Source organism: Magnolia sinica, chromosome 4 (assembly GCF_029962835.1).
Source record: "Magnolia sinica isolate HGM2019 chromosome 4, MsV1, whole genome shotgun sequence".
Classification (NCBI taxonomy): domain Eukaryota; kingdom Viridiplantae; phylum Streptophyta; class Magnoliopsida; order Magnoliales; family Magnoliaceae; genus Magnolia; species Magnolia sinica.
In genome coordinates, this window is record NC_080576.1 from 89,384,190 (window position 1) to 89,400,511 (window position 16,322).

A 16,322-nucleotide genomic window follows, 5' to 3' on the forward strand; every position below is an offset into this window, starting at 1 on the left:
CTTACTTATTTGGTGTTATCCAAACGGGCCCAAGTTACTTTTTTACACTTAAGTTAGTTTGGTAGGCATTATTATAAAAGTAAATTAATGCTAAAAGCTACTTATTTCAATAATTTATTATTATTATTATTTTATATAGCTTTTTGACTTATTACTTTTCTACTTTTCTCTGTCATGGTCCATGTCAAAGGAGGCTCTCTCTTACGGTCCTTATCAAAGGAGACCCCATGCGATGTACTATCCACATCAAGGTGGGCCCACATGATGGATGATCTCATATTAATGTGAGCTCACATAATGAATGGTCCACATTAAAGGTCAGCCCCCCAGCCCACATCCAAAGTGGACTGATATAATGGACAACCAACTTCAAAGGTGAGGCCTACATGATGGATGGTCCACATCAAAGGTGGTCTCCATGTGATAGACAGTGGACATTAAAGCTGCGCCCACATGATGGATTAAGTTCTTTTAGCTGGGATTTTGAGATTGCATAGAAATGATGGGTTGGACCCTTGGTTTGAAACAAGGAATGGTGCTCGAACAAGGCTGTCAAAGACAAAATAAAAATTTCTAATAATTTTTTTAAAAGAAAAATGAAAATGCAATTCAATGTCTCTATTCTTGCGTGCAAATTTATGGGTAGCTAATCACAAAGGACACTGACAGTGGGACTCCATGATATGTCCTGCTACCATGGTGTGCTGTAACGGCTATTATGGGGTTATAAAGTCTGCTACGTAAAGGTAACAGTGGTAACCATTACAGGTTGTGAGATTGTAACAGATAACAGCAGTCATAACAGCTATCATGGAAAAAATGGCCCATAACTGCCGTTACACCCATTAGACCTCTTGTAAGGCTTGCGGTGCAGATACAAGTTTTGCAGGTTCCATTTTCTTTTCCAATAAAAAGAGATCATAATGGCCGTTACCGCCTGTATTGCAAAGTTAATGGTGGTGGTCATTACGGAATACCTTACCTGCCACTCAAAAACTCCATGTGTCCTGGAAGAGCACTTCCACTTTTTTCTTCTTTTCTTTTAATATATATGGGTATGCAGTGAATAGCGAGTCGAAGCCCTGACTGAGAAATGCACTCAACCAATGATTGCAGATAGAAATACAACCCCCAGCAAATGAGAAAAAAAGGGTTGCAGTAGACATCACTAAAAATCATAGTTCTAAAACTTGGTGACTCAACTCGAAACTCGGTTGTAAGCATGACTTGGGCTTGACTTTGTGTGATTCAGTCGACTCGACTTCACTCGACCTACCGGAGGGAGTGACATCTCAAACCAATAAGCCAAGCGCTGTCTGATGAGATCTTCTTCCATTATTTTATATTTTCTGTATATGACTTTTTAAAATATTTATAATAATATTAATTTAATCATTAAATATAAAGTTCAATCAAGTAAAGACTCGTCTTGGATTTCACCTGGTCCAGCTAGACTCTGGGCCAAGTCAAGCCGAGCTTTCGAGTTTTTGAACTAGTTAAAAATCATCTGACTAGTTCTGTGGCCGTCATTAGCTTGATGAACAGGAAGCAGCTGTTAAGATCTTCTCATTGATTGATTGTGATTTCTCAAGCACAGGGAATTTTAACAGGCTACCTATTTTCTACATAGGAAGCATGATACAAAAGGCTTTCCCACCTACCAAAGTCTTACACCTACCTACCTTGGGATGGCCTTTTACTTCTTGTGGTTCTTTCTATTGTACATGTTCTCTTTTCTTTACTTGAGACAAGAACCCAACCAACCTGCATTGCATGCCAGATTTTAACCTGCTGAGATAGAGAGAGAGACCCAAATTTCAAGTGTCAAATACTGAACGAAAAGCAGGGCAGAAACTAAGTCCGTCTTTTAAGTTAATAAGGCTTTAATAATGCTTTGGGCTCACCATCATAATTGCTGGACATTTACTTATTTGTTCTTTCATTTTTCACCTATCAAGCTGCAGATTCTGGTTAAGCAGGCAATTTTCTTTTCTGTAGAGAGACCAGGCTTTCATATGACTGAGCTCCCTTTCACCAGGCCACGGAGATGGAGATGGAAACAGCAAGACAGAAAATCATCAAGAGGAGGAAACAAGAGATTCCTTTGTGATTCCAAGCTTGGGATAGCATGTACTGGTGGTGGCACAGCCTCTCATCTTGTTCGAGTAAATAAAGAGCAACCACATCCCACAAGATGCACCTCATTGCCTATTCAGAATCATTGATGTCTATTGAAAGGTGCAATCGTGGCCGTACAGACCGTGGCTGGCGAGGATGTGAGAAAGGACCACCAGACCTTGGCCTTCTCCATGCTGCCTGGTCCCGTCTACTACCATCATCATCATTGTTCATGCTGGGAAGCAAAGAAGCTGCATCCAACAAAGAAAGAATGCATCAGAATTCAGTCCTTTCAGACCCTATAGAAAGAATCAAATAATGAAGAGAAGATGATCAACCACCCCCAAAATACTAAATGATATAATGCTCCTACTTGCATATGGACAATTGATCTGAACTGTCAATTGGTCCTTTGCACACTTGATTGGCCACTGTGCAAATATCTCACACAGATCAGTTGATTCTAATTTCTAACTGCTCAATCAATTGCCTATAAGATGGATGATCAAGTTTGTTATGGAAAAATAGGGTCCAATGAACAATTTGAACCTTTCATTTGATGGGGCCCATCCTGATTCCTCATGGCTCCAAGGAATCACCCCGGTCAGGCAAAGCTAACCACCCAAATCCATGGCTTGCGGAAAGGATGGCTATGAAAGATAAGACCAACTTTATGAAGGATAACATCATCTGACTGGTGTGATTTTTCCCCGTGGCCCATAAAGTGTGGGCTGAACCAAATAGACAGTCCAAATTGATTGACTGGACCATCAATTGTCCATATGCAACTAGTGATTTATAATGTGCTTGGAGCAATTGATTAAACAAGTTACTAATGTTTCACATACATAAAGGTGCTGACTGGATAATTTGCTGCAAAGAAGGAAACAAATCCAAGATTTCTGGAAGAGGATTCGAAAGAAAACATAAGAAGAGAGCAAATATCTTTCTTGTGGTTGGCACTGAAGAAGATTTGTTCCTCCAATCATTGCAGCAAAAGATAATGAACTTGAACAAAGGCACGCACCAGTATCCTTATTATTATCCAATGGCTCCATGCTTCCCTCAAAAGATGCATGCTGCTTTCTTGACTTTGAACCATGCTTGTCTGCAGAATCACCATGACTGCTCCCACCACCGAGCCTAAGAGAAATCCAGTCCGCTGAACGGATGCCATTGGATGTCTCAGCATCATCTCTCGCATCTGCTTGCACTGAAACCCCAACCGGTCGAGTGGGAAGGAAAATTTGGAAAGAGGGATCATCAGTACCAAATGCTAAGGGATTATCAACCAGGCCTACATCTGTTTCAGTGTTCGATCCTCCGACTAAAGAATCCTCAACTTGTGAAGCACCCTGCATATTAGTGCCAGTGGCCAATCCACAGCCATTTAATGTTGCAGGACAGGGAACAGGAGTAGGTTGCACATCGACAAATGTACCTGAGACATCTGTAACAGTACCAAATAGCTGGAAACCAGGACCCACCTCAGGACATGCAGGTGATGGCCACAGAGGCATCCCAAAATCACTGAGGCAAGGGTTGTCCTCTGGGTAAGATTCTGTAACCCTGGGAGGGGGTGAAAAAAGAATTTCATCACCATTGACTGGGTCAACATCATGGACAGTGTCTGGGGACTTCATAAGTATGTTGTCGTCTTCTGAATCACTGAGGACGATAACGTCTACATCTGTTAATGGGGCAGAAGAAATTCTGTCCACAGCACTGCACATTGGGTCAAAATCGAGCGATGTTGAATCAGGCTCATTGCAATTGTTTGTAGGGAAATCAAAATGTCCCCCAAATTCCTGATTGACACTTGGATCATCGCCATCTCTATAACTTCCTGTGCCGCTGCTGCTCATGGGCATGACTTTTGGGCAATTACTTCCAGATCTTTCCGTTAAATGGTTTCTAGATGATGTAGGCCGCATATCTTTGGGCTTTCTCACTTCCCAAATTCCATTGTGGTTTCGCTTGATTCCTATTTTTAAAGATGTACGTTCTTCCAAAGAAAATTCTTGCTTAATCTGCTGCTTGGAGATTTCCAGTTCAGATCCCATTCCACCATTTTTAGTGACACAAAGAGAACCATCTGGAAAGTGCCACTGTACAAGATCTCTATGTTCGCATTCGTTCTTTGCACGCCAAGAACCATCAGGTTTCACATCGATCTCAGTTACATCTTCTCTGCAATCTTTCATCTGCTCAGCCAGAAAGATATTCCAAAATGATTAATGCTCAAGGACGGAGATAATGTCGATCATCAAGCAAAGCTCAAGAAATAAGTTGAGAACAGGAATTACCAAAGAGGTGATGCGATTGAAATATGGATCAATAATAACATTCTCCAAGGAGTAATTCTTAAGGCAAATAGGACATTGCCACTGCACCCACCAGGACTATTAATATCAATTAAGGAAAAGGTAAAGATGTAAGCAGATTACTGATGTATTATATATGCTCCTTACTTTTCTAGAGCGTTGATTAAGTTCCACAAAAGTTTCAAGATCAAAACATCCCATGTGAACACATGGCTTGAACCTACCAGCAACCTTCATTCTAGACCCACTCATCTGCCACACAAACATGTACAGGTGGTCATTGAAACCATCCACATAGAATGCAAGGCCACAAGCAATATCTTCATCAACACACTCAGTTGAATGCCATTCTTGTGTAAAACTAGAACAGAACCATGCTCACTTAACCAATAGCTAGCATCAAGTGCATGTTGAGCAATGTGAAATACATAGTAAGAGGAATAGATGTTAGAAACAAAAGTAGTGAAATCGATTAAGGCTGACGATATTACCAGTGGAAATGTTAAGACGCCATTACATATTGAAAAGCTGAGTTTGGAAACTGAATTTGGATGCCAGATTGAGTGGGCCATCCTTTTTCTGTCAAACTGGACCATGATAGTTATTCTGCTTCTCTCAAGCAGGACTTCAAATGAGCAGTCTTTTTTTTTTTGTCAAGGGCCACAGGAGATCCAGTTTGCACGAGTAAATGAAACTTTTCGTACTTTCTATAGCATGTGTCATGTGTGTATGATGATCAAAACCATTCATTCATCAGGGACAACCATGAATGGGTCATAACTCATAAACCAAAATTTATGGTGATCAGGCAATCCTAACCATTTAAGAGATGGTGTAGAGAATCACTAAAATTCCACTAACAATTCCACCTTAGAGGGAACTCACCAAATGCACGGTGTTGATGACTGACACACATCATGGTAGGGCCCACAGAGCTCGACCTCAGGGGAAGTCCCATGAGGTCAAACTCATAGTACACACAAATTAAGAGTGGATGCCCACCCATTGAAACCTTCCTGATTGTTTAGAAGGCCCACTGAAATGTGGTTCAGACAACCAACCCATCCATTGTGTCCCACCTGGGTGAGGGGTCACACCAACTTTCAGGACATTTATAAGTCAGGTGGGCCATACCATGTGCTTTTAGATGTTTTAGGTGTGATTTCACATGGTTTTACACACGCACGCCACACACACGCGCGCGCGCACACGTGCACACACACACACACACCTTTCTTCTAATTGAATGAATGAATGAACGGTTCAAATCGATGATAGGTCACCCCATGTGCCATTGAAAAGGATAATGGCTGTTGCTAACGTCCACATGAAGGTGGAGCCATTAGCAAAACCCACATACATGCACATACCACACACACGCACAACTTTCTCGTAGTTGAATGAATGAATAAACGGTTCAAATCCATGGTAGGTCACCCCATGTGCCATTGAAAAGGATAGGGGCCGCTGCTAACATCCACATGAAGGTGGGGACGCATGCACGTGCACGCTAGCACACACGCACACAAAACAAATAATTTCCAACCTTTCATGTGTGTGCGAAATCTAACCCGTCCAATAAGTTTAACCCAATCATTGGAATTACCTTGTGCAAAAATCAGCCACGTACACTCAACAAGTGGATTCCACTTGTTCTTTGTTATTTATCAATGGCTAAACATTGTTTTCTATGGTGTTGACACCTAATGAGTGGATGGGGCTGAATTTTGCACAAGGTGATCCTCATGGTGTGGACAACCTATTGGAAGTGTTCGATGTCACACAAACATGATAGATTGGAAGCTATTTGCTGGGGCACTCACATACAGAAAGAGAGAGAGAGGTCTCAAGTCCAACCAGCTGGACCATAATTAACGGTCCACCCAACAAACAACCTCCAACCAATCATGTGCTTGCAACATCCAACCTTAGGTTGGCCCACCATGAGGACCCCCTTGTGCTAAAACACAGCCCTATACACTCATGAAGTGGGCCATACCCTAGAAAAAATTCTAGGCATTGATAAATAATAAAATACAAATGTGGCCCACTTGATGGGTGGGTGATGCTGATTTTTGTACAAGGTGATCCTCATGATGGGGCCAACCTCTTGGACGGGTTGAATGTCACATGCACATGAAAGGTTGGAAGTTATCCGCCAGGTGGATGGTAGCCTATGGTCCAACCAGTTTAACTTGAAACCTTCTCATATAAATAAAGAGACACACAGAGATTACTATGGTTCAGCTCTTTGGACTTGAAACCTTCTCATACATATATTAAGACACATGAGATGCCCTCACATGGTACCTATAGAACCATAACTTGTGGTTATGCCAGGTAATTGTGGGGCCCACATGAAACCACAATACTGAATTGACATTGTGACTAGGTCTAAATCCAGAGTCATGCAAACCACAACTGAATTGCATCAATAATATGTAAACTTGATCAGTGCAAACTGGAGAAACGCTAAGGAGATTTGTGCGAAGGAAGATAAGGGGAGATTCATGTCCCTTGTGTCATGCATTTGTGAAAATCTGAGCAATTCATTGGGTGGGGCTCACAACGAACATGCCCAGGACAACAACCCAAGATGGTTCACTTGTCAAATGAGCCTGACTTGAATATTGAATATAGACCATTTGTAGTTGTCCTCTAACCATCAAGTTTTCTTAGACACAAGTAGCCCACCCAAGACCAAATGCATCTTGGTATGCCCACAACGGGCTCACGTAGTATTCAACTTGCCTTAATGTGAATTTCCACAGAAATTACCATGGAAACTAACATGAGAATAGGCAGATACTGGGGTTTCTAATTGACATTTTCGTCATTCATCTCCTGTATGCACTAGCAGTGGTGTGACAGTTGTGATCAAAATAGACAGCTAAGTGTCTTTATTACGGCCATTTCATTTTGAACACGTTTATAAAAAGTCAAAGAATGACCTGCCAGAGGCTCGAGGGATTGAAAAAAAAAAAAAACTTCTCGAGTTCTCAAAAGCTGCAGGAAAGATTCCTTGATTCTTCGATAAAATAGTCCAACTCTTTTCTAATACCCAGTTAGGTCTCACAAGGGTCAAACCCATTGCGCAAATTAGACTTTGCTTTGCTTTTAAGCAACACATACTGGGTTGTGCCGATAGTTCCTGGGTTCAACAATGAGGTCTTGGGTACGCCCAACTTACATATTAAAAAGAGACATACCATCTTGGACAACCTTTAGATATCTGGACATGTTATTGAAAAGCCTGAGACATACCATCTTGGCCAACCTCTAGATATTTGGACATGTTATGGAAAAGCCTAATCTGATGCAATATGAAGGACAACCATAATGACAAATTTCCTTGTTGAGAATTTCTCAGCTCTGGAATTTCTAGGGAGATTTTTAAAAATTGATGTTTTTAACAGGAAAATCTTCTAAAATAATTTTAAAAATAGGAAAAATCTCTCTAAAACAATTTTAAAAATATTTATTATAAAATATTACATGTACAAAATATTTGTTATAAATTAATAAATATTTTTTAAAATTTAACGTATAAGTATAGAATGAATCAATTGAAATTTCCAATATTTTTACATAAATATCCAAAGACAATTTTGGACAAGTTAGAAAAGCTAAAGCGTTTCTTATGGAAAGGGATTGAAGAAAAGCAAAAATTTCATTTGGTTAAGTGGGAGGAAGGTTGCGAGTTGTTATCTGATGGAGGTGTATGCATAAGAATTTTGGAATTTATGAATGTAGCATTACTGGGTAAATGATAGTGGAGATTTGGATATGAAGGAAGGTTGTGGAGAAAAGTCGTTGCATCCAAATATGGGGTACAAGAGGGTGGGTGGGAAGTTAAGAGGTCTTCACATTATCAGGCATCTGGTATATGGCGGGCCATCAATTCAGTAGCTCCAACTTCAAGCTTGGCATATCATTCTCCCTTCGAGATGGGTACTGCATACACTTTAGGGAGGATCCCTGGTGTGGAGAAAGACCTTTGGAGCTAGAATTTCCTTCCTTGGCAAGATTAACCCTATGAAGAATATGTTAGTATCTTCGTGCTTCTCCTATGTAGGCGAGAATGGTGTGTGGTGTCCTCTGTGTAGAAAAGCTTTATCAGATGATGAGGCAACAAACTTGGCACTGTTACTTACATGGTTGCACAATATTCATCCTTCTATGGTAACCTAAGATTCAATGGTTCGGAATGCTTCACCTTCCAAAATATTCTCAGTCAAGTCTTTTACAAAATGACTATGGGTTCAGAGGGGATTAGGAACTGGGAAGCCTTTTATGCTTTTTGATCATCTTGGGCACCATCGGAGGTAGCATCCTTTGCTTGCTTGGTTAGTCAAAAGCATATCTTAATTGACACTCTTCAGAAAAGGTCAATGATCCTCCTGAATATTTGTTTATTATGCAAAAGCGATGCAGAATCGGTTGATTATTTTTTCATTCGTGGTTCCTTCATTCAACAAGTTTGGATTTCCTTCTTTACATCTTTTGGGGTCGAGTGGGTAATGCCACAATCAATTGATACTTTACTATGAGCATGGCATTGTTGCATCCTTCCAAGGAGAGGCGATCATTATGGAGGCTTGTCTTGCTAGCAGTTTTGTGGAAAATTTGGCGTGAACGTAAGGTCGCTGCTTCCTCAACGAACAAGGTTTGTGGGAGCAAGTCGTGTGGCAATCAAAAATGGATATTATTGAATGGGTGAAAGAGATTAAAGATGAAAACATTGACGAAATGTCATACATGCTTGGGCTGTAATGTGGCAGGTCTTCTAGGTTACAATATGGGTTGAAACTTTGTTTCATTGTGGTTGTAATCTGAGGTGATTTTGCAGTGTATTTTTTTTGCTGCCTGTTTGGCAGCTTTTTAATAAAATTATTTTTTGCTCTTAAAAAAATATTGGGATAATTTCACAAAAACATCAAAACCGTCAACATTTTGAAAATCTCATGATATTATCGCAATACTAACATTCAGTTTATTTCTCCTGAAAATATTGCAAGATTTTCAAAATCTAAGCGATATTTGTCACACTGGAGGCGACCTAGAGGCCAACCAAGTTTAGGCATTTATTTTATATCAACGTGCGAGAAGTAGGGTTGACCTATAATGGATCCAAGTATCTTATACTTGATGCACATGGAGGCAGGATCCATTGATAATCTCTATCAACTAGTGGTGGCCTCCCATTTGTTGTTGTGTTATTTTTTAATGAAGAAGGCAAACCCATGTTTTTTTCCGAAATACTGCCAATTATAGACAGCCTTCCATCAACTTACATGCGGTGGATCACAAAGACAAAACAAACATGATAAACAATAAAAGGGTTCCACAATCCAAGTTATTTATTGGAAGTCTGTTTCTCCACAAAGAATTGAGTTTTGTCAATTTGATTGATGTAATTTCCTTGTTGAAAAAGAAATGAAGCAAACAAATATGATAAATTGATTCTTCATGACTTAATAATCTCCTAAATTCTACGTTTTTTTTTTTACAGCTCTTTAACTTTCATCTTGCATCCTTAGTTGCACAATGAATTATTGTGGTACCCAATGTTTTAAATATCGACGATATTGGCTGATATATCTTGTATGTTGTATCCCACTTGTGCGATACGAAACACAGTTAGTGCCGATATATCCCACATGTTCGATCTGGTGAGCACAGTGTTTTAAATATCGACGATATCGGCTGATATATCCCACGATATATCTTGTACCCCACCTGTGCGATACGAAACACAGAAGTAGTGGGATGTATCCCACATGTTTGATCCGGTGAGCATTTTTTCATATTTCCATTCATTTTTTTTTTCCTGTAAATTATGTTAAATCAGTGTGAAATTGTTACAAATCAATGATTTCCATATTTTTCATGAAAAATCATGGATTGGGAGCTTCGATTTTGAGATTTGGAGGAAAATGACCGAGTTGTGGAAAATTGAAAAAAATAAAAAAAATTACCAATTTCTCGCAAATCAGTTGCAGTCTGTATGTCCAAACATACAAACATGTACGTAACCTAATATAGTGATTCTTCTTTTGCTTTTTAATGTATTGCTTGTGTTTCCACACGTCTTCTTACATTTATTATAAACTTTGAATATACTTGCATCAATTCAGTTAGACAACGCATAGATTAGGACCCCATACAAAGAAAACCTATTATGCGCACTTGTTTTTTTTGTAATGTTTTGATTTGTAAGTGTGTATTGATGTCTTTTTTAACAATCACTGAAATTTCATTGAAAAATTCCACAATTTCCAATGTTTCCCCATGTTTCCAACAACAACGATACATTATGCGATACAACTGATATATCCCATGTGATAACCGATACGTATCTGTATCCCAAGGGTGCGATACGTAACACGATACCAATATTTCAAACACTGGGTGAGCATTTTCATTTTTTTAATCCTTTTTGTTGTTGTTGTAGAAATTATGTTAAATCAGTGTCAAATGGTTACAAATCCATTGGTTCTTCATGTTCTCAATGCTTCTTTTTTTTTCGAAAATTTCCTTCAACTAGCTGCCAATTGAGACTAATTTCGAAGTATTTACGAGTATTTGATGAAATGATCATCACATACACTCTAATTTCAAAATTTGAGTGTAGGTGGTCCGATTTGGGAAAAATTGGGAAATTTTTGAAAATTCCTAAATTTCCCCAAAATTGCTTGCAATGTTGCACTTCAAACATGAAATCAAGCATGTATGAGGGCCTTTGTCAAGTCCTTGTCAATTTTCAAAAAATAAATATCATACTTAATTAAAAATATTAAAATATATGTTTTTCAAAATTTCTCTTCAACCAGCTGTCGCTCGAGACTAATTTCAAAATATTTGGGAGTGTTTGATGAAATGATCATCACATATACTCTAAATGTTATGCATTCAATTTGAATATAGTTGTATTAGTTCAATCAGATAGCGCATAGATTAGGACCCTATACAAAAGAAACCTATTATGTGCACTTCTTTTTTGAGATGCTATGATTTAAAAGCGTGAATTAAGGTCTTTTTTAACAATCCCTAAAGTTTCATTAAAAAATTCAACCATTTTCCCAAAATTTTCCCATGTTTCCCAAAAAGTGCAATAAATTACCTGATACAAATGATATATCCCGTGTGATAACTGATACGTATCTGTATCCCAAGAGTGCGATATGTAATGCGATACCGATATTTCGAACATTGGTGGTACCAAATTTGGGTGTAGGAGTGGGGAAACATCTGTTTCAAAATGGCAGCAAGCATATGAGTTCAAAGCGGGAATGGAACCTGGGCCATGGTATAAAATATTGCCCAATACAAATTGGTCCCTGACTCACTGCATTTCAGATGACTCATATCAGTCTCGGGAATATGGCTCAGTTACAGTCCAGTGCGAGTAGGTTACTAAAATCACTATCTCAAACCATTGGGTGGAAGGTTCCTGAATCTTAGGTTTCATCAAGTAAAGAAGAAACTTTAGGGACTCGTGTCCTCAACCCAATCAGACTACCTCACAGAAAAAACAAAGTAATTTACTGAAATTATAATTTTATTGTCACTAGATAACAAAAGATTGACAGACAAGAAATTTAACTGACATCTTGACTCAGTTAATTAATGTACATTGATATGAATATGTAAAGAAAGATTACTTACAGGGCAGCGGAGATTCACAGTAACTGAATCTGCCACGACTTCCAAATCACTGTCACTATCTGCATTTTCAGCAGCAGCGCCACGACCAAGGCAACGACAAACACGAGCAAGAGCTTCTTCAAAACGTTCACCATCCGATACCTTCGGAACCAAGTTAAGAACCTGGGTGTTGAATGAAACGGTTAAAAGATATTTTCTGACAAGATGAAAGTAAAAAATTCACTTGCCATTTCAGGCACAGGTTCAGCACAAGCAAACCAAAATCTGAAGCTATAATGCCAGCAGCCAATAGTAAGGATCGATTGAACAAAGAAATTTAATGACCTATAATCCATAATAAAGATTCATTTAACAACTTAATGGGATGTTTGTTTTCATGTAAATATTGGGAAGATGTGGTAAATAAATAATGATAACTTCCACCGCTGTTTGAGAGGGTAGGAAGTAGCTGAGTAATCCGGGCCTCAATTTTCACAATCGTCATTTTTCAAAATTGGAAAAGGATCGAGCAACAGCAATATGTGGGTCCCTCCCACCATGATGTGAGTCTGATCCATGCCGTTCATTCGTCTTGCCAGATCATTTTAGTGCATGTTCCCAAAAATGTGGGAGATTATAAGCTCAAGTGGACTACACGACAGGAAACAGTGTGGATAATGACATCCACCGTTGAAAGTTGAAACCTTTCTAGGGCCCACAATGATGTGTAGCAGTTATCCAACCTGTTCATAAAGTCAGCCAAAATTGGATGAAGGGAAAACACAAATATCAGCTTCATTGAAAACTTATGTGGCCCCCAAGAATCTATCAATGGTAGGTGATAAATTCCCCTAGTTTCAAGTGGTGTGGTCCACTTGCGCTTTGGATCATTCTCATTTTTGGGCTCATGCTCTAAAATGAGCTGGTAAAATAGATGGACAACACGGATCAGACACATGCACCATGGTGGCCCCCATAGATTTTAGTTTCTCCTCTTCGCTACTAGTGTCAAAAGCTGTAGCTGTCAACGTCTCATCAGTGTTCGAAATATCGGTATCGTGGTATCTATCGCACCATTGGAATATGGATACATATCGGTTATTGCATGGGATATATCAGTTGTATCGCGTAATGTATCGCTGTTGTTGAAAACATGGGGAAACATTGGGAAATTGGTCAAATTTTTAATGAAACTTTAGTGATTGTTAAAAAAGACATCAATACACACTCATAAATCAAAACATTACAAAAAACAAATGCAAATAATAGGTTTTCTTTGTATGGGGTACATGGTATCCCAAATCGGTTACGTATCGGCCGTAATGACCGATACGTAACGGTAACGGTGGGACCCGTTACGCGATATGGGGTTAAAACGGCCGTTACGGAATTCAGTGACCGTAACGGCTGTTACAGGGCCGTTACGGACCCGTAACGGCTGTTACGGGCCCTGGAAAAAAAAAAGAAAAAAAAAAACCTTACCTTTTTTTCCTTTCTTTTCTTCTTCTTCTTCTCTTTCTTCTTCTTCTTCTTCTTCTTCTTCGTCTTCTTCTCAAGCAGCTGCGGTTGCGGCTACGCCCTGCTGCGGCTTCTTCCTGTTCTTCTTCTTCTTCCTCTCTCTCTCAATCTCTCTCAATCTCTTCTTTCCCCCTTTACCTCTTTATTTCTTTTCTCTCTTCTTTCGCTCTTTTTTTTCTTTTCGTTTCCCTCTCTCTCCATTTTTTTTTTAAAATTTGCAGCAACTAGCTGTTGTAGGTACGTGTCACGCAAAGATGAGCACTGACACTCCTCGAGCTCCGAGTTGTACGAACGGTTCAAAGGAGATCAAAGTTATATGGGCTCCACAGTGATGTATTTATTACAACTACACCGTTCATCTATTTTCAGAGATCATTTTAGAGCACCACTCAAAAAATGAATTATATCCAGAGATCATCTGGACCACACCAAAAATAGCAGCAGAGATAATGATTTTCATGGTTAAATAATTCGTGGGGCGCACGGTAACATTTATTTTCCATCCAATCTGATCAGACCCGAGTGGGCCCCACTATAATGTATATATTTTATCCATATCGTCCATCCATTTTGCCACGTCATTTTAGGTCAGGATCCAAAAAATTAGTAATATCCAAATCTCAGGTGGACCACACCATAGGAAATAGTGGTTATAGAATGCTCACCATTAAAATTTTCTTAAAGTCCACTGTAATGTTTATTTTCAATCTAACCTGTTAATTGGGTCACATTGACGTGGATGAAGGGAAAACACACATGTCAGCTTGATCTAAAACTTTTCTAGCCCCCAATAAATTTTTAACGGTGAACGTTTAATTATTGTTGTTTCTTATGATGCAATCCACCTGAGCTTTAGATGTGCCTCATTTTTGGGCTCATGCCCTAAAATTATTTGGCAAAATGGATGGACGGTGTGGATATAACACATTCATCACGGGTGGGGCCCAAAAAACTTTGACACGTGTGCTGCACTTTACAACCTGAGTCCCTCCTAATTCAAGCCTTAAAAAATTGTACACGAGACATATATTAACTTAAAATTTGGCAATTAAATTATGGACGGCAATTGCTAACTCACAATGCCAAAATCAAATTATTTGAATAGTTTTAATTGTTAATTTGTGAACTTTTATTTTTTAAAATAGGACCTTTTGATTTTATTTTTATTTTTTTTATGATTCAATATCCAATAAATGTCCACCAATTTATAAGTGGGATAATGACAATAAATAGCATGAATTTGAGGCTGATTTGGAGAATAGATTGGTCCTCCAAGTCAGCCCCAAAATGGCAATGCCATCTACCTGAATTTAATTTCATTTTTTTAAAGAACTATTGGGAGAAATGATATCAAGTTGTTAAGTATATAAATTACATATTTAAAAAAATTAAATATATGAATTTTGTAGTCAAATTCAAGTTTCCTGGTTAAAAAATTAATCAGACAGTCCGATACAACTTCTCACCAAAGAGTGGACCGTTATACCACCATAAACATGTTCCAATTTATAAATGAATGCATATTTGGAATGCTTAGAATATTCCGAATTTAATCCATATTTTTTCATATTTTTTTGGCAAAAAAAAAAATTGCGCCGTTACGCCCCCGTATCCGTATCGGTTTCGGAGGGCACCGTTACACGAACCGATACCGATATGGGACACCTTGATGGGGTCCTAATCTATGCGCTCTCTAACTAAATTGGTGCAAGTAAATTCCAAGTCTAGTTCATATAATTTATAAATGTAGGAAGACGTGTGGAAACACAAGCAATACATTCAAAAGCAAAAGAAGAATCACTAGATCAGGTCACATACATGTTTGATTTTATATTTGGACACAAAGATTGCAACCAATTTGTGAGAAATTGGGAAATTTTGATTTTTTTTTCAATTTTCTGTAACTCAGCTCATCTCCTCCAAATCTCGATATCGAAGCTCCCAATCCATGATTTTTCATGCAAAACATGAAAAATCATGGATTTGTAACAATTTGATATTGATTTAACATGATTTACAGGAAAAAATGATTGAAAATCGAAAATGCTCGTCAGATCGAACATGTGGGATATATCCCACTACTTGAGTGTTTCGTATCGCATAGGTGGGATACAAGATATATCGTGGGATATATCGGCTTGTATTGTCGATACTTAAAACACTACGTCTCGTAGGGCGTCATAGGGGCAGCTGGGATGAATTCGATTTGTAAATAATAAATGTGTATTTACCACCATTTACAAATGTAAATGAAAAATCAAACAGCCCCTAAGGGTGATTTAGATAAAAATAGAGTTTGTACAGAAGCAGGTCCTACGATCATCTAGACCAACATGGGTTCGAAAGAAGTTGACAAAGAAACCCAAGTCCTACGATCATCTAGACCAATGAAGAGCTTTGCTGTCTTGTGAACATCTTTGGATGTAAACCCAGGTCCTTTCCTTCAACATATCTAGGGCTTCCCCTATGCATTGGGAAATAGGCTAAGCACCTTTGGGATAGGGTGATTGAAAGGATCAAGAGAAAGCTTGCTTCTTGGAAGTGCGGGCATCCTCTTTGGGAGGTTCGTTGGCTCTTATCAAGACAACCTTCTCTAATATGCTTATGCATTTTTAGTCTTTGTTCAAATGTCCTCAAGAGGTGTTTATTAGGCTTGATAAGCTTAAAAGAGATTTCTTTTGTAAGGAGCCTCAAACAGTAGAAAGTTTCATCCGT

At 38.7% G+C, this 16,322-nt stretch overlaps 1 protein-coding gene across 10 annotated transcripts in view; it reads right to left on the reverse strand.

Moving 5' to 3' along the window:
- Positions 1–1,356: 1,356 nt before the first annotated feature.
- Positions 1,357–16,322, reverse strand: part of LOC131243355 (E3 SUMO-protein ligase SIZ1-like) — a 119,089-nt gene continuing 104,123 nt past the window's right edge. For 7 of the 10 annotated variants that reach the window (XM_058242659.1, XM_058242656.1, XM_058242660.1 and 4 more), the window contains 7 exons: positions 12,111–12,272; positions 4,590–4,694; positions 4,425–4,505; positions 3,146–4,322; positions 2,967–3,020; positions 1,905–2,369; positions 1,357–1,788 (listed from right to left, as the gene is read on the reverse strand). In XM_058242659.1, the coding sequence (XP_058098642.1) occupies positions 2,209–2,369; positions 2,967–3,020; positions 3,146–4,322; positions 4,425–4,505; positions 4,590–4,694; positions 12,111–12,272 (1,740 nt within the window). In that variant the 3' untranslated portion in view covers positions 1,357–1,788; positions 1,905–2,208. Of the gene's footprint in view, positions 1,792–1,904; positions 2,370–2,966; positions 3,021–3,145; positions 4,323–4,424; positions 4,506–4,589; positions 4,695–12,110; positions 12,273–16,322 lie in introns of all 10 variants that reach the window. The other 3 variants (XM_058242657.1, XM_058242658.1, XM_058242661.1) reach the window with 3 other exon arrangements.